The 17,637-nt window shown below is 51.9% G+C and overlaps 2 protein-coding genes across 3 annotated transcripts; both read left to right on the top strand.

Annotated features, from left to right (window-relative positions):
- Positions 1-1,554: 1,554 nt before the first annotated feature.
- On the top strand, positions 1,555-5,003 carry Tmed4 (transmembrane p24 trafficking protein 4). Its single transcript, XM_020163967.2, has 5 exons — positions 1,555-1,767; positions 1,968-2,068; positions 2,172-2,297; positions 2,464-2,610; positions 3,592-5,003. The coding sequence occupies exons 1-5, from the start codon at positions 1,608-1,610 to the stop codon at positions 3,739-3,741; spliced, it is 684 nt and encodes a 227-aa protein (XP_020019556.1). The 5' UTR covers positions 1,555-1,607; the 3' UTR covers positions 3,742-5,003.
- A 976-nt stretch (positions 5,004-5,979) lies between these two features.
- Ddx56 (DEAD-box helicase 56) lies at positions 5,980-14,727 on the top strand. Of its 2 annotated transcripts, none has more exons than XM_074065435.1 (14): positions 5,980-6,840; positions 6,939-7,100; positions 7,583-7,743; positions 7,865-8,035; positions 8,148-8,238; positions 8,806-9,050; positions 9,314-9,433; positions 10,187-10,300; positions 10,417-10,511; positions 11,324-11,397; positions 11,524-11,613; positions 12,068-12,173; positions 13,590-13,663; positions 13,976-14,727. In XM_074065435.1, exons 1-14 carry the CDS (start codon positions 6,781-6,783, stop codon positions 14,048-14,050), a joined length of 1,638 nt encoding a protein of 545 aa, XP_073921536.1. In that variant the 5' UTR covers positions 5,980-6,780; the 3' UTR covers positions 14,051-14,727. The 2 variants fall into 2 exon arrangements, with proteins under 2 accessions (XP_073921536.1, XP_020019557.1); XM_020163968.2 differs by having other exon boundaries at positions 5,986-6,840; positions 13,973-14,727.
- The last annotated feature ends 2,910 nt before the right edge of the window (positions 14,728-17,637 follow it).

Here is a 17,637-nt window from a genome sequence, read left to right on the forward strand (position 1 = left end):
GTGTTTGAACCCAGGGCCTTGTGCATGCTAAGTAAACACTAAACCACTGAGCTACATCCCCACAAAGTTTTTTTTTTCTCTTGTTTTTTAAAAGACAATGGGGAAAAATGAACACACACTACAAATTAGATGTTAAAGAATTATTTTTAATTTTGGTGGGTGTGGTGCTGACCTGTTACAGACACATACTGAAGTAGTTAAAGGTGAAGCATTAGTTGATTGGAGTGGCTCTCACATGTAATTCTAGCTACTTGAGAGGCTGAGATCAGAAGGACTGAGGTCAGCCCAGGCAAGTAGTCCACAAGACTCCATCTCCAAAATAACCAGATCAAAATGGACTGGAGGTGTGGCTCAAGCAATAGAGCACCTGCTTTGCAAGCTTGGAGTCCTCAGTTCAAACCCCAGTACCAGCAAAAAAAAAAAAGGTGAAGTATGATTTCTAGAATTTGCTATAATGTGCTTTGGTAAAAAAAATACAGAAAGGCATAAGATAAATAGAAAAGGCAGAAAGCCAATGTGATTGCTGTTGCTCACATTTGAGCATATGAAAGTTCATTGTAACTATTCTACTTTTATCTGTTTAAAAATTCTCTTAGGAAAAAACTGTAAGATGATTTCAGCACTCAGGAGGTTGAGGCTGCAGAATGGTGGATTCCAGGTCAGCCTGGGTTGCATAGTGAGGCTGTCTTAAAAAACAAACAACAAAAAAAATAAAACGAAGCTCCAAAATTGCTGTGCTCTGATCTAGTTTTTCGTCTTTTGCACACAAGGGCTGTGCTGTTCCCAGGGGATGCAAACACATCGTGACCCCACTCACTCCACGACCCTTCTTTTCCTGCTTTCTCAGCCCAGATTTTCAGGGCCATCTTGCACCCGTTTTTTCAAAAGGAGATGAGGCAGGCAGAGAAGCGGTGAAGGGAGCGGACAACACTCCCAGGGAGGTCAAGTAACTTTGAGTTACATGCTTATACCTAAAAGCCTTGCGATTCATGCCAGTAGTGGTCACGGCTTGACACGCCACAGAGTCTGGGAACCTACTCCACTGCACAAGTGCCCTCCCCACCTCTGCTGAGGGGCGCGGTGAGGGCTGCGCGCATGCGCATAACGACACGAGGCAAGGCGTAGGTGCTCGGTCCAGCGGTCTGCAGATTAGGATGGGCACTACTGCGCAGGCGCCCTCTCCCCTCCTCTAAGGGAGCGTGGCTGGGGTGGCGCGCATGCGCATAATGACAATCTGGGTCACAGGTTCCAGTTGCTGCTTCCCACGGAGATTGCAGGCGGGCATCACTGCGCAGGCGCTCTCTCCTCTACTGAGGGCCGCGGCTAGGGAGACACGCATGCGCATAGCGGCGTGAGCCGGGTCAGAGGTGCCCGGCGCTCCGTTCCGGCGAGACCAGGGAGGTGGGTATTACTGCACAGGCGCCCTCTCCCTCCACTGAAGGGCGTGGCCAGAGAAGCGCGCAGGCGCAGAGCGGCGCGAGAGCCGCCGACTGGACAGTGCGGGGAAGGGAAACCCAGCAACGCTGATCCCACTCGGGCGCCCCCTAGCTTGCTGCGGCTGGCTGTCTGTCGCGCAGGCGCGCGCACGCGCACGGGGCCGAGGCGCGATGGCAGGTGTCGGGTTCCGCTGGCTGAAGGCAATGGGGCGACCTGTGCTGCTGCTGCTGGCGCTATGTGCCTTGGGTGCCCAGGGGCTCTACTTCCATATCGGCGAGACGGAGAAGCGTTGTTTCATCGAGGAAATCCCCGACGAGACCATGGTCATCGGTCAGGCGGGCTGAGGGTGGAGAGGCCCTTTGTTTTTGCCTGGCCCCTCGCCAACGCCCCTTCTCCCGAGCCTGGCCAGGTCGTCTCCCCCAAACCTGGCTTGAGTGCGCCCCGAGGACGCCAGACCCTCTGCCCAGCTCCCCGGGCCGCACGTCGGTGGGGGGTGTGGGCCGGGTCGTGACTGTGTGTGTGCCCCGCAGGCAACTACCGAACTCAGATGTGGGACAAGCAGAAGGAGGTGTTCCTGCCCTCGACCCCCGGCCTGGGCATGCACGTGGAGGTGAAAGACCCCGATGGCAAGGTAAGGCCGTTGGCGGATGCTCCGTGGGGCTCTATCGAGGCCCCAGGGACAGGAGCGTGCGGGGCGATGTCGCCTAACAGAGCTGGCCTTCACCCGCGCGTAGGTGGTGCTGTCCCGGCAGTATGGCTCCGAGGGCCGCTTCACTTTCACCTCCCACACGCCCGGCGACCACCAGATCTGCCTGCACTCCAACTCCACCAGGATGGCGCTCTTCGCTGGTGGCAAGCTGGTAAGATAGCTTAGAATCTCTCACTTGGTTTCACATTTTGATGTGTTGTCATCGTCACTTGTGGCATAGAATAGGGGAGACCGACTGATGTACCTCTATTTCACGGCTAAGGACAAGAGTGGGTTCCATAACTGAAACAGTGGTCAGACACCCTATTTCCTTGCAGCGTGTGCACCTGGACATCCAGGTTGGGGAGCATGCCAACAACTACCCAGAGATTGCTGCTAAGGATAAGCTGACGGAGCTGCAGCTCCGAGCCCGCCAGTTGCTGGATCAGGTGGAACAGATCCAGAAGGAGCAGGACTACCAGAGGGTAAGGGCACTTATCTCTTTGTATTTTGAGGTGGCAGCTGACCTTTGCACTCACTCTACCTACTGGAAGCTCCTGCTTGGGGACTTCCCTGATCAGCTCTTAAGAGACTGGAATGGAGGGTATTAGTCTGGATAGTTAGGGTTTTTTTTTCTTTCTGGCAGGGCTGGGGATGAAACCCAGGAGCCTCACTTGCATGTTAGGCAAACCCTAACCCCAGCCCTTTATTTTTCTTGTGTTAAGATACACAGAATATACAACTTATCATATGACTGCTTTCTAAGTACACAGCTCTATGTACCATCATCACTACCTACAGTGTATCTGTAGAACTTTTTCACTTTCCCAAACAGAATCTGTACCTGTTAAACACTAACTCCCCATTTCCCTCCTCTATCCCCTGGTGTATTTTCTGTGTGATCCTGACTATTCTTAACTCCCATAAGTGGAATCATACAGTAGTATCCCTTTTGTGACTGTCTCATTTCACTTAGCACAACATCCCCAAGGTTCATCTATGTTATACTGTAAATCAGAATTCCCCCTTTTTTTTTAAGGCTGAATAATATTCCATTGTATGTATAGACCCCTTCCCCACTTTTATCTTGATGCTGGAACTTGTGCATGCTAAGCCAGAATTCTACCATTGAGTACATCACCAGCCCCCCAATTGCCCTAGTTACTTTTAAGTTCTATAAAACAGTGAAGAGAGGACAGCTCACAATCTAATAGTGTTGCCTGCTTGTTTTACCTGGGCTCTTATTTGAAATGGTAGAAGCATGATGTCAGTTCTTAGAGAGATGCTTATGGAAGGACAGCACTGTCTCAGTGGGGAGGCTGTGGCACCACTCCTAATGGAGTCAGGTGGTATTTCAGAAGGCATTTTATCCTGGAGTTGAGCAGTCTCACACACAGGGAGCAACCTCACAACAGCTGGGACTGTTTCTGTTACTCCTTTAACACCATGTCTACTGTCCCCTGCAGTATCGTGAAGAACGCTTTCGTCTGACCAGTGAGAGCACCAACCAGAGGGTCCTGTGGTGGTCCATTGCTCAGACCGTCATCCTCATCCTCACTGGCATCTGGCAGATGCGTCACCTCAAGAGCTTTTTTGAGGCTAAGAAGCTGGTGTAGTGCCCCGTCCCTATAACCTTGTCCTTTCACCTCAGTTATTTGGTACTTTCCCCATCCAATCCCTTTACCACCTGAATTTTGAGGGGGGAAGACAAAAATGAATGTCGCCTTGGTATCATGGCAACAGACCATTTTGATCAGCTACATGTAGCCCTGGTTCTCAAGGATACAGGACATTGGTTCAAGCTTTCAAAGTTTGTCTTAGGGCTTGGTGAGTTGGAACTGACCCAAACCCAAGTCTTGTTTCTTTTGCTTCCAGTGATTTCCCCTTTCCTCTAAGAGATGAGCAAATGATGCTGTTTTCTCTGCTTCTACAGTAGGGGACTGCAGGCCCTCTGGGGAGGCCCTGCCTGCTGTCCCTGGTCAGTCCTGGGCTCCCTCAATGGCTTTGTGAATGTATATAAGGGGCAAGTCTTTGCCCCAGAAGTTGAGATGTTTTTCTATATATTAGAACTATTTTTTTGATAAATTATATATTTTCTTTCCTAGTTGAAGTGTTACTGCCTGTAAGTAGCTGCCTGTAACTAACCCCAATCCAGTCCTTGTGCATCCCGTTCATTCACATTTTTACAACTGTAATGGCAGCCCTCATGACTTCAGTCTTTGGGCCAGAAGGCAGAGGTAAGAGTTGCTCTCAAGGCCATATCAGAAGGTCAAGTTCTGTTGGACACCTGTGGCTCCCACCCCACCAGGCCTCTGTCAGGGAAGACTGTGACAGAGCTAGTACAGGGCAGTACACTCCCCCCTCCCTCTTCCCCTTTCACTTAAGCTGTGGTCAACGTTTTCTTCTAAGGAATCAGATTTGGTTCTTCATAACAGATTTTTCCAATGAAATAAAACATATTACAGTAGCTTTGTTTGAGATGAAATAAAAGATTGTGGGCAGAGGGGAGGTTAAAAGAAAGGGAAAGAGGAAAGGTTCCTGGCCCAGACTGAAGACCTCAGTGTGGACTCATGCCAGGGCTCGGCCTGGATGGACCCATCTTCAAGCAGTCTGGAGGTGCATGGGGTGGCTGCTTAACCAAATTATCAAAGGTCAGCCAAGTAGGTAACACGTTTAGCATGAACTGTCTGAGGAAATGGAATACTTGGTTCTTAGCCCAAGTCATGAACTCAATAGCTCTTTGTACTTCCCCATGCCCTTCTCCTGTGTAAAACTTCATACCATTAGTTGCCCATTTTTGACATTTTACTTGATAGTTTTATAATAATTTATTTGGAATATTATTTATTAAATTTTTTATCTGACCTACAGAACTAAATTCTTCCCTTGTCATTTCTCTTATATCCTAGTCCATATATGTACGTATCTTTACTCTTAAGATATATTTAGTTTTGTAGGCTTTTTCATTGTATGTATTTGTTTATATTTTTAAAATTCTACTTTGTATGGAGGGCAAAGAAATGAAAAATTTTTTTCTACTTCTCTTTCCTAATTCCGAATGGCTGTTAATAGTCCAGTGAAAATTTCTGATACTTAAAAGTTTTCCTATGAAAAAGGCAAAATGAGACTTGTTGAAACTATTCCAGGAATGAGGGGAGGGAGGATAAAGGAGAATGATGGAGGGGGTGAATTCAACTATGATATACTGTAAGAACTTTTGTAAATGTCACAGTGTACCTCCAGTGCAGCAGTAATGTACTTTAAAAAATATATATATAATATATATAAAAAGTTTTCTAATTTTCTTCAGGTTAGAATTAACACAGGGAGTCAGGTGTTCTTTGACTGCTTAGATGTATAAACCTCTGGCTTGAGGCTGTTGGGGAGTATGTGACACAGGTCTGCCATGAGGCTGTTACTAGAAATCTAGCCAGCCAAAGCAGGGACTGGAGGCTACAGGAGACTGAGCCAGGCACCCAGGGGTTTGTTCAATAGTCACATCTGAGCACAACTCAACTGACTGAGTAGATCGTGGATAAAAGTGTGCATGCACCACACCTTTGCATCCAGAGGGGCAGGTGGAATTGGATGGCCAGAGGATGGCTGTGGAAATAGGAATCTCGGTTTCACCCCAATAAGACCCTTGATAGATTCCAAAATCCTTGCTTTCTTAACCTCTACCTCCTGCAGGTTGTGGGGGGGCACCCACTCTTAGCGCCCCCTACCATTCCGGACGGGTTCTGCTCTCATCATTTGCCCAGCTGACTTTACCCGCTGGTCCTCAGGTGCTGCTGGGCCACCGCGGCCGGAAGCTCATTAGGGACAGCACTGGCGATCAGTCTGACTCATTAGGTTTGTGTCTGGGTGGTATGGTCGGCACAATAATGCCCCCTAAAATGGGTCTGTATCCTAAACTCTGAAACTCGTGACTGTTACCTACCATGGCCAAGAATGAAGGTTGCTTATCAGATGATTTTAAACTGGTCACCCGCGCGAGCCTAGTGTCACCACGAGGGTCTAATGACTTTGGGAATCATCACGTCTTTGCCTCTTGCGGTTTCTGCCTTCAAAGCCAGGCGCTGGGTGGCTTCGGCTCCCGTCTTATTTATTCATGCTGGCGGTGGAGCGCCCGCCTGAGCCACCCCCAGCCCCACCTCCGCTTCTACGGGCCCCGATTACCGATTCCCGCGGTAACCAGTCGCCATGAACCGAGTGGCTTCAAACACAAACGTTATCCTAATGACTCTGAAGATCACAAGTCCGAAGCCTTGGTTTTGATCAGTGACCCTCGCTGCCCACCGAACCGCGACCTGCGCAGGGCCCGCCGCCAGCCTCTCGGTGGCTCCGCCCTTGGCCGTACTCCGCCCTTGGCCGTACTCCGCCCTCGCAGCCAGATCCTCACGACAGCCAAGCAAATGAAACCCTACCAGCGCCAGTCCTGCGTGTCGTGACACGCGGACAGCGCCGCGGGAACCCGTCAAGGGGACAGCAGGCGCAGCACAGCAGCAGAGCGTCGCCGGAAACCTGAGGCCTGCTCTTCGGCACTTCCGGGGAGTGATGGCTCCTCTGGAGCTGATTGGCCATTCATTAGGCCCGCCCCTCACGTCCTCGCGTAATTCCTGCTGCGCGTGCGCGCTGTCAGTACTGAGCACATCATGGCAGACTCAGAAGCCTTGGGCTTTGAACACATGGGCCTGGATCCCCGGCTCCTGCAGGTACCTCGAAGGGCTGGGGATCCAGGGGCTGGACTCCCGGGCTCCGCGGGGTGCGCCGTCGCCCTCCGCGCCGCCTAAGCCGCCCTCTTTTCTCCCAGGCCGTCGCCGACCTGGGCTGGTCGCGACCTACGCTGATTCAGGAAAAGGCCATACCTCTGGCCCTGGAAGGGAAGGACCTCTTGGCCCGGGCCCGCACCGGCTCTGGGAAGACGGCCGCTTATGCTATTCCGATGCTGCAGCTGTTGCTTCACAAGAAGGCGGTGGGTAGCAGAGGACCATGGAGAGGGAGGCAAGCCCCGGGGGCCGGGAGGGGCCCGGGTTGGGGTGCAGCGGGGCGCCCTCCGCGCGGGCCGACCCTGGAGGACCTGGTGCTGTGGTAGGTACCACATCCTCGTCCAGGACCTGCCTCCACTGCTGCCAGGCTTGGCGTAATCTTGAAGAAATCACTTGCCCTCCTTGTATAAAAAGGGTGCACATCTCCCTTTTCTACTATTTCCACTGTATTGTGCAAGTCCAGCTCCACACTTAGTACGTTTTAATTTGCTTCATAGGCGTAGAGCAGGCTTTGTTTGAGTCAGTGCCCGGGGAAAGCCTTGCATTCAAAGTGAGGGATCACTCAGAACGCAGCTAGGTTGTTGTGATGCAGTGGATGAATCCGGTTATCTGGACGAGGAAGAGAAGAGCACCAGGGGGACCCAGCGATAAGCACTTCTGGCCAAATCTTTATTCTGTGCTCTTACAGACAGGTCCTGTGGTGGAACAGGCTGTGAGAGGCCTCGTCCTTGTTCCTACCAAGGAGCTGGCCCGGCAGGCCCAGTCCATGATTCACCGGCTGGCTGCCTACTGTGCTCGAGATGTGCGGGTGGCCAATGTCTCAGCCGCTGAAGATTCAGCTTCCCAGAGGTGGGTGAAAGCTGCAGGGCTCTAAGGGAATGAAGCTACACAGAGATGTGGGATTAGGTTTGTGTGTAGCAAGAGGGCCAGGGTGAGGTTCCAACTGCTACTGATGTTGTGCTATCTGCAGAGCTGTGCTGATGGAGAAGCCAGATGTGGTGGTGGGGACCCCCTCCCGCATATTAAGCCACGTGCAGCAGGACAGCTTGAAACTGCAGGACTCCCTGGAGCTGCTGGTGGTGGATGAGGCGGACCTTCTTCTTTCCTTTGGCTTTGAAGAAGAACTCAAGAGTCTTCTCTGGTAGGAAGAGATGGGGGTGGCTCCTAGTGGAAACTGCTGTGAATAGAGGCTTAGTGCTGGAGTGTGTTGGGTGAAAGTTCAGCTGCCACAATCAGAGGCTCTTTTTTTTCAGTCACTTGCCCCGGATTTACCAGGCTTTTCTCATGTCAGCTACTTTTAATGAGGACGTACAAACACTGAAGGAGCTGGTACTACATAACCCGGTAAGGGCTCAGAAGCTGTGTCTGGAGCTGCAGGCAAAGGGACAGTCAGAAGACTTTGCTTCTTCTCAGAGGAAGCCTTTGGTGTTTTGGGTGGGACCGTTGTCATTGAATATGTGATCCCTGGTTCTAAAGCACTGAAAGCCAGTCAACTAAAATCATTACATATTTCCAGGAGTCCCTGGTTCACACTGTGCTTTGCCTAAGAGCTTAACCAGCCCACTCTCTGCTTTGGGTGGCAGTCAAAAACCATAGGGCCACATTCTCACTGTGTAACTTGTACTCTTTGGGAGGCCTGTTGCTGTCAGTTTTCCTTACACATCATTGTGTGTCTTACAAATTTTCCTTGTGTGTCCTAGATGCTTTATGGATAGTTTGTGTTTCTGTACCCCACACAGTTAGGGCACTGTGAGTTCCTAGGTTATAAAACTGGAGATTTTGGTGCACCAGACATTCTCAAAAGCATGCTTACTCTACACTGCAGTGCTGGTGCTTTCGTTGGCTAGTCCCTGGCCATAGCATCTTTGTGTTCTCTTTTTCTTTCTGACCACAGGTCTGTCCTCTCCCCAGGTCACCCTCAAGTTACAGGAGTCCCAGCTGCCAGGGCCAGAGCAGTTGCAGCAGTTCCAGGTGGTCTGTGAGACAGAAGAAGACAAGTTCCTGCTGCTCTATGCTCTCCTGAAGCTGTCGCTGATCCGCGGCAAGTCCCTGCTCTTTGTCAACACTCTGGAGCGAAGCTACCGGCTCCGCCTTTTCCTGGAGCAGTTCAGCATCCCCAGCTGCGTGCTCAATGGAGAGCTCCCGCTGCGCTCCAGGTGCACCAGGGGACCAGCTGATGTTCCTGCTTCTTAGGCACTTACTTACTTAGTAGAGGCCAGGCTCTGAACTTTATGGGTATTTCTCACAAATTTGAAATACTTACTGCCACTACCTGAGGAAATTGAAGCAAAAAGATTAAGGAGAAAAAGATTGAGAGGAGGAAGATGTGGGGAAGGGCGAGGGTTTTAAGGGCGGGGGGGCGAGGCTCAGGGGCACCTCTAGGCGCTCTGATGGTCTGACCTTACTTTTTGGACTGCAGGTGCCACATCATCTCACAGTTCAACCAAGGCTTCTATGACTGTGTCATAGCAACGGATGCGGAAGTCCTGGGGGCCCTAGCCAAAGGCAAGCGGCGGGGCCGAGGGTCCAAAGGAGATAAGTGAGTCCACCTTTTTGAGTCCTCCCCAGAGAAGCCTGTTTTTAGCTTTGGGAAGACAGAAGCCAGAGGGCACATAACAGGGTGCTAGTCGTTCTAGGTGGTTGGCACCAGAGAGCCCACGGGTGCTTGTTGCGTTTGTGTGGCACGGAGGGGCAGGCTGGTCTGGACCATTGATATGTAGTGCCATGTAGGGGCGATGGCCCAGCGCGCCCTGGGCATGCAGCTGTGATTTGTGGGGAACATATATCTGAGAGGAAAAGGGAAGCCCTTAGTCTGTCTACATGAAAACTCCTCTGTCCCGGGTAGTTCTCTGGTCCAGAGAACTATCTGGTCTCAGGTAGATTCCCTGTAGGACAGGAATCATGCCATTACCCCAGAGCTGAGATCAGGGTAGGGGTTATCCCATATGTCAGCTCCACCCCAACACAAGACATCCCGTCCCAATTCCTGGAACACTTTTTTTTTTTTCAGTACTGAGGTTTGAACTCGGCCCCTTGAGCCTCTCCACTGTCCCTTTTTGTGATTGATTTTTGAGAGATAGGTCTCGGGAACTGTTTGCCTGGGTTGGCTTTGAACCATGAAACTCCTGATCTGTGCCTCCTGAGTAGCTAGGATTACAGGCGTGAACTACTGGTACCAGCCTGGTTATACCAGGACCTTGTGGTCTTCAGACTCTTTTTAGAGGAAACTTTGCTGATTAAGCTAAAGAGCATCTTCCCAGAGGAGTTTGTTGACATCGGGTTATTTCCACAGGGCCTCTGATCCAGAGGCAGGTGTGGCCCGGGGCATAGACTTCCACCATGTGTCTGCTGTGCTCAACTTTGATCTTCCTCCTACCCCTGATGCCTACATCCATCGGGCTGGCAGGTAGAAGGTGGGGGTGTTGTGTGCTATGCACTTGCATGGTGGGCCTGCTGAAGGACCTGGGTGGGCTGGACAGAGCCTGTGGGCCAGAGATGCAGGCTGGACCTCTCCCATTACAGGACAGCACGAGCCAACAACTCAGGCATAGTGTTGACGTTTGTGCTACCCACAGAGCAGTCCCACTTGTGCAAGATCGAGGAGCTTCTCAGAGGAGGTAAGAGCCCTGGCTCTTGTGGTTGTGGGCTTGGGTAAGGGCCAGGTTTCTTCCATGACATGTAAAACTCATGATAGTATGGATTGTGGTGGCTCTGACCTGTAATCCTAGCATTTGGGAGACAGGAGCCTGGATTACATAGCTAGACCCTGTTTTTAAAACAAACAAACAAACAAACAAAAAAAAAGAAAACCAGAAAACAGGACTGGTGGAGTGGCTCAAGTGGTACAGTGCCTGCCTCGTAAGTGTGAAACCCTGAGTTTAAACCCTAGTTCCGCTCCTTTCTCTTCCCACCCCCAACAAAAAAAAAAAGCCCACAATGGTCATGATAGGCTGCCTTCCCCAACTATCCTTATCCTGCCCTGTGCAGCAGGCACTGTGTCCCTTCAAAGATGAACAAATCGAGATAACTGTCCAAAAAGTCATGTCTCCTGTCTGCCTCATTATCAGAGTAACTGGACAGGTGCTCTGGCTCAGCTCACAACAGCAGCTGATTCCAGGCCACTGCATGTGCCTTAGCCACAGTCCATGACTGTCATCCTGGGGGTCTTGCTTCAGAGCAGCCTTGAGGGAGTGGGGATCAGGTGGTATGTCCTGGGACTAGGGGTAGCACACATGCCTCAGGTACACACCCCTACTGAACATCATGGGGCTGACCGTGAGAGCCACATGAAGTGATGCTGAAGATCCGGTGTCACATGGTGCAGCCTCCTCTTGGTGGGTGGGTGGGTGGTGGAGGGAGGAGCAGGAGGCTTTATGAGATGAGAGCTCATATGGACCTGCCTTGAGCCCTCACGGGTGCCTTCTTCCAGAGGGTGAGGCCCCCATCCTACTTCCCTACCAGTTCCGGATGGAGGAGATCGAAGGCTTCCGGTATCGCTGTAGGGTGAGCTGGGCATTGTGGAGTGGGGAAGGACCATGACCCAGGGATCGCACCCTATCAGCTGGGCATTCAGGCATGAGGGATGACTGGGGGCAGCCTGGGTAACTGATGCTCAGTGTCTTCCCGCAGGATGCCATGCGCTCAGTAACTAAGCAGGCCATTCGGGAGGCGAGGCTGAAGGAGATCAAGGAGGAGCTTCTGCACTCAGAGAAGCTCAAGGTGAGGGTTGGAGAAGAGATGGGGGAGCAAGCTTTGGCGGCTGCTCTTTCTGGAAGAGACTGGTAGATTTGAGGTGCGAAGCAGAGAACTGGGCCATGTGCTGGCTTTTGGCAAGGAGAGAGAAACCAGCCAAGTGCCATAGAAGGCCACCAGCCCATTGGGCTGAGAGGACATTTGGCACAACCTCATGGTGGGTACTCTCAACACCTGTCAAAATTTCATGTTCTCACCCCCGGCATACCAGTGAGTGTACATAGCCACGTGTGTGGCCACATTCATATAGCATTGTCAGGGAGCCATAGTAGAAAGGTCTGGAGGCATGGTTCAAGTGGTAGAGCGCCTGCCTAGCAATCATGAGGCCTGAGTTCAAACCCCAGTACTGCCTAAAAAACCTCAGTCTGCGAAATTACAAAAAAAAGTGCTGATTCTGTTGTGCTCTCTCTGCTCCCGTCAGACATACTTTGAGGACAACCCCAGGGACCTGCAGCTGCTACGTCATGACCTGCCCTTGCACCCTGCGGTGGTGAAACCTCACCTGGGCAATGTCCCTGACTACCTGGGTGAGTGTTGCAGAGGGCTCAGGAGGGAAAGTGCCTAGGTTCCTCAGTCACTGTGTGCCAGTCCTATGCTCAGGGAAGCCAGGAGGCTCAGGCAGTATTCCACATGTGCACACAAACAAGTACACTGTGGGCTCATTCCTATAGACTTGTTCACCCCACCCCGGGGGGTAGCTGTGGTGTCTCTGCTGTGGAGATGCAGAGTTAGTGGCAGAGCCACAGTTGGAGCCTAGCCATCTCCAGGGTGTGACTGGAAGAATGAGTCAGTAGTGGCTGAGTGACCTCCTGTGTGCTGAAGGAAGCAAGCAGATTTGGGGAGGGTCCTGGGCAGAAGGAGGAGCTTCCTGTGCTGGAGAAGATGGGATTGGCAGGTGTTGAGACATCTGGAGTGTCTAGGTAACAACAGATGATGGAGACAGGTGCTGCAGGGCAGAGACAGGTGAGTTGGCAAGGGGGTAGGGGTGGACAGCAGTTTAGCCTTCTCACCTCAGGCTCTGGTAGCAGCTTCCAGTGTGTGGTGTTTTGGGAATGAGTGAGTTTGGCTCTTATGCTTCCGGTGGGCTTTAGGGGAAAACTGGTGATGGTGACAATGAGCAGAGACCGTGGGGCTCCTGCCATGCGTGCACCTGGGTCTACCTGGACTGGAGCCAGCTGGTGGGTGAGGTGCCGCTGCCTAGGAGTTGACACGAAGGTGTAGGTGGGACATACCAGAGCAGCAGAAGCCTAAGGGCCCAGGAGAGAGGGGAACATGTAAATGCTATAGGGAGGGGTAGGGACCAGGTTTCCAAGGGGCAGTGAGGTGGAGGAGACCTCAGCTCTGGTTCTGGTCTGAAACGCTTAGGAGGGCCCTCCTGACCTAAGGTGCCTGGTACGAGATACCTCACTAGGAGGGCATGGCCAGGAGGTTTGCAAGGGCCAGGGATAGGTGGGCAGATATGGCTTAGGCTGGGGGAATGAAGGGACCAAGGTCAGGGGAGGCCTGGATTGGTTGGGAGGGGAGGGCTGGGGTCAGCAATGGGGGCCAATGAAGGTGTGGTAAGGGCCACACATGAGGAAGTCACCTTGATGTTTCTTACTTTAGCTGCATTTTCCTCCTCTTCTCTTCCCTCTCTCCTGCATGTTGACACACTACCCTAACACTGTAGCTCCTCTTCTTTTGCTTGCTATGTGCTCATTGCAGCAAATTTAAGTTCTGCAAGACTGATTTAGACATCACTGTGCATGTATGATAACAAATAGTGTGTCATAGGCTGTCGCTTGTCAGAATTGGAAAATGCTGCAGGGTTTGGGGGCAGCACTGAGAAAGGGTGGGGTAGCTCTGTGGAAGGCTTGTGGGAGGGGTGGGAGGCCCTGTCTTGGTCGTGGAGGCTGGAGCGTGGGGGTGGGTGAGCATACCACTGAGACCAGCTTCTCTTACAGTCCCTGCTGCTCTTCGAGGTCTTGTGCGTCCTCACAAGAGGCGGAAGAAGCTGTCTTCCTGTAGGAAGGCCAAGGTATGTCACCTGGGGGCCTTGGGACAGCAGGACTCTTTCCCCAGCTTGCCCCTTTGTTGTTACCAGGATGCCTTGCCCTTGGAAGGGGAGGGGGAAAGGGTTCCCAGGATCTGGATGAGCTGGGGATGTTCCAGGACTGCCAGAGGGCACGTCCATGGGCTCTGTCCTCAGATGTCCTTCTCAGTCTACAGCACTAGTAGTCTCATAGCGTGGGGATCTTGCCCCATGCCAGCACTGCCCACTCTGTGTCTGTCTGATATGGACAGTTTTGTCTGATTCCCCAGCTAACCCAGACCTTTGCGTCCCTAGAAGGTGAAGACCCAGAACCCACTGCGCAGCTTCAAGCACAGAGGAAAGAAACCCAGACCTGCAGCAACGCCCTCCTGAGGCCACCTGGGCCTGAGCACAGCACACACTGGGCTTCCTGGCTTAGAGGGAGCTGGCTTCCCACCCTGCACGTGGCACACACAGCCACTCGCTGTCTGGACAGGCTGAACTTGGGGTGTAGTACTGGGCCCTCCAGGTCCTCAGCACTGCCAGGCTGCTGTTTTGTCCTTTAACACAATAAACTTCCAGCTGCCCCAGTGCATGCCTCTGGCATGTGAGAGGGACAATTTCCCAAAACCTCCAGAAGGTGGCAGTGCCGGGCCCTGCTGCTGTATATAGTGCTTCTGGGGCCAGTAGAGGTCAGCAGTGCAAAACTGACCCCAGGATGGCTGTGAGAAAGAAGCCTTCTCTAGTCCAGCTGATCCAGAGCCCTCTGCCCAGCTCCTGCAGCCCTACTGTCTGGATCATGCTGACATATGACCCCCCCAGAGACGGATCTTCCTGACCATGAGCCTCTCTTCCTGATACTGACAACTGAAAGGTTGTCTCCCCTTCCCCTCTAGACGACAGCTCATCTCGGTTTCAAATGCATGGGTGCTGGGTCTTCCCACAGCCTGGCCTGAACACCAAGGCTGGGCCTCAACTTCTGTATGTCTGCTGGCTATGGGGCTCAGTGGGATTCTCTGCTCATTTGGCACCCTGCACTGCTCCTTTTATTACAGTGTCACCCTTGGCCACCTGCTTGTTATTTTCTTATTAGGCAAGACTGGGGACATGTTACAGTGGGTGCTGGGAAAAGGCAGGGAAGCATCAAATCTGAGGTCAGGAGGCTTCGGTTAGGGTATGGTAGGACTGGGGTAGCAGTACCTGATGTTTGGGGTCTCTGTGATCTTTGCTGTTCTTGTTAACTCCTGAGGATTTGCAGGAAGGGTGTGTGGCATGGGGCCAGGACTGAGTGGGCAGCTTTCAGTATTACAGCCTGGAGACAGGGTGCATTCAGAAGAAAAAGTTGTCAGGAGAGGAGCAAGCCACAAGCATCTGTTCAGAGAGGTGTCAGTTCCACATGGTTCCCATGACCAAACAATGAGACAGGCTGATTGCTTTTAGTGCCTTGACCAGACCTCCCACCATCTTGTCCCTGGGGCTCTAAGTTGGATGTTTTGGCCATGTCTGCTCCAACATAATATGCCACCTGTTCTCGTGGCTTTTGTCTCTGATGCTGTTACTCCAGTTACCCTGCTGAGGGCTTGTGTCCCAGAAGCATCCTGATGGAGAGATTGGGTTCCCCCATTGAGATTCCACCTTGGGGGATGAGGTAAGCAAATATGGGGCAGCTCTTTGTGGTTTGCCTACGTTGCTTGCAGCCTATAGCAGCCTTTGGGGAGGCTGTTCTTGTGCTCTGGATGGAGCTGCTGAAGCTTAGAAGCCACCTGGGGATCAAGAGGTAGCAACACATGGGGCTGGGTAGGGCTTAGGGTCTGGATGTCCAACAGTGTAGGGCTAGTTGGCCAGCCTGCCCACCCTTGAAGTGGAATAGTTGGTGCTGTTGGGGCAGTGCTGATGTGAGTGCTTGGGTCCATCTGTGCTCTGTCCCCTGTGAGTACTGAAGGCCCTGCCCTTCCTTGGGTTTGATTTGGCTGGTTTGTTCAGGCTCAGGTGTGGGTGAAACTGGTCCGCCCTGGGGTGAGGATGCTACTGCTTTCCTACTATCCCCCTGGATGGCAGGCATCCCCCACCTGATCTGCTGTGCAAAGCCTCAGGCCTCCAGCATGCCCCATACCCTCTCCCCTTCCTGGCCCATGTGGCCCAGCACTTCCTGGCCTTGGGTGACTCATTTGTGACCCTCCTGTGCAGGCCTTGCCTGAGCTTGGACATGCTTGTGTCACGCTAAAGGCACAGCTTTACTCAGACACTGAGTCTAAGAGGAAGCCTGGCTACCAGAGCACATCCCACACACCAAAGGACACAGCCACGGGGTGGTGTAGAAGGAGGAGACAGATCAGGAGGATCATGGTTTAAAGCCAACCTGGGCAGATAGTTCACAAGACCCTATCTTGAGAAAGCCTATCACTCACACACACATAAAGGCAGGCCGGTGGAGGGGCTCAAGGTGTAGGCGCTAAGTTCAAGACCCAGAACCACCAAAACAACAAAAAACTGAAAGGACAGGAAAAGGGACAGGGTTTTGAAGGGAGAGAACCCTGATCAGAGAAGAAGGCAGTGTGGAGCTGAGGAGGACAGGGTGTGTGCAACCTCTGAACCTGCAGTATGGAAGGTTTTGTTGTGCTCCATGCCAGCCACTTCTCTGCTCCCATCTGCCAAGGATTAATGATTCAGCATCTGGGGATCCCATAGAGAGACCTTGGGCCTCAGGGTTGTCCTCCCCAGGAGCCAGGAGGCACCTTGGCCACATGTCACCCGATTTTACCAGAGCAGTAGTCAACATCAGATGCCCACCTGGCAGAAGGGCTGCAAGCTGCTTTGCGAATATAGCCAAGTTTTTATTAGTGCATATTAATTGTACAAAATAATGGATTTCACTATAGCATTTTCATACCTATGAATAGGGTACTTTGACAACAGCCATCTTTAACACAAGGGTAGGGGAAGAAGAGGTTATGAGAGTGAGCTACCCAGCACAATATTCTACACTTTGCCCTTGTCTCTTACACATACACATTATTCTATGCACTTTGCTTATTTCTCTGTCTTTCTCCTTATTTCTTTTTATATTCTTGCAGTGCTGGGGATTGAACCCAGGTCCTTGTGCATGCTGCATAAGTGCTGTACCACTGAGCTACATCTCCAACCCAGAACTTTATCTTTCTTGTCTGCCTTCAGGTGTCCCTGTATGTCGGGGTAAAGTGCCCTCGGAGGGCTCCTCTCAGGGCTTATGTGGAATGTGTGTGAGTCTCTGTGCTGACACCCATGAGTACCACTCCTGAGTGAGCCTCCATGCTCACACTCCCTGAATCACAGAGAGCTTCATAAAACATAGGTGTTGGGGCCAGGAATGCAGCTCAGTGGTAGAGTGCCCACCTAGCTTGTGCGAGGCCCTGGGTTCAATCCCCAGCACTGCAAAGTAAAACAACAGGGGCTTGTTCTGCAGGCAGGACTTGGGAGTCTGCATTTCTTACAACCTCCCTGCCAGGTGAGGCTATCCTGCTGGTCCCCAGACCTCAGTTGTATGTACAGAACACCCATCCATTTCACAGGTTGGCCAACTGAGACTTGGATTAATTGTCTACCTCATACCACCAGTCAGCTAAGATTGGTGGGGGTGGGGGTGGGGTCCTCTGTTGACCAACTCCAGTCTTTTTTTTTTTTTTTTTGTGGTGGGACTGGGGTTTGAACTCAGGGCTTTTAGCTTGCAAAGCAGGTGCTCTACCACTTGAGCCACACCTCCAGTCCCCAACTCCAGTCTGGAGAGGAAGCTGGAAGACTTGTTATGGGGCTGCCCTGTCACTTCCCAAGACAGCTAGGGGAAGTATGGGCAACAAGATTCAAATTCCAGATAAACAGGAATTTTATCACATAACCATTAACAGAGCCAGTGGTGCTACAGAGAGGAGGTCTCCAAAAGGAAGAAGGCCTCTGCCTGGCCCTTGGGTACCAAGTTCATGGTGTCTCAAAAAAAGCAAAACAAA

This window comes from Castor canadensis, chromosome 2 (genome assembly GCF_047511655.1).
Source record: "Castor canadensis chromosome 2, mCasCan1.hap1v2, whole genome shotgun sequence".
Taxonomy (NCBI): Eukaryota; Metazoa; Chordata; class Mammalia; order Rodentia; family Castoridae; genus Castor; species Castor canadensis.

Coding starts and splice junctions, on each gene's coding strand:
- Ddx56 (XM_020163968.2), top strand. CDS start 6,781: ATGGCAGACTCAGAAGCCTTGGGCTTTGAACACATGGGCCTGGATCCC. Junction 9,051..9,313: donor GAGCTCCCGCTGCGCTCCAG/GTGCACCAGGGG, acceptor TTTGGACTGCAG/GTGCCACATCATCTCACAGT. Junction 11,398..11,523: donor GCTTCCGGTATCGCTGTAGG/GTGAGCTGGGCA, acceptor GTCTTCCCGCAG/GATGCCATGCGCTCAGTAAC.
- Tmed4 (XM_020163967.2), top strand. CDS start 1,608: ATGGCAGGTGTCGGGTTCCGCTGGCTGAAGGCAATGGGGCGACCTGTG. Junction 1,768..1,967: donor CGACGAGACCATGGTCATCG/GTCAGGCGGGCT, acceptor TGTGCCCCGCAG/GCAACTACCGAACTCAGATG. Junction 2,298..2,463: donor TCTTCGCTGGTGGCAAGCTG/GTAAGATAGCTT, acceptor ATTTCCTTGCAG/CGTGTGCACCTGGACATCCA.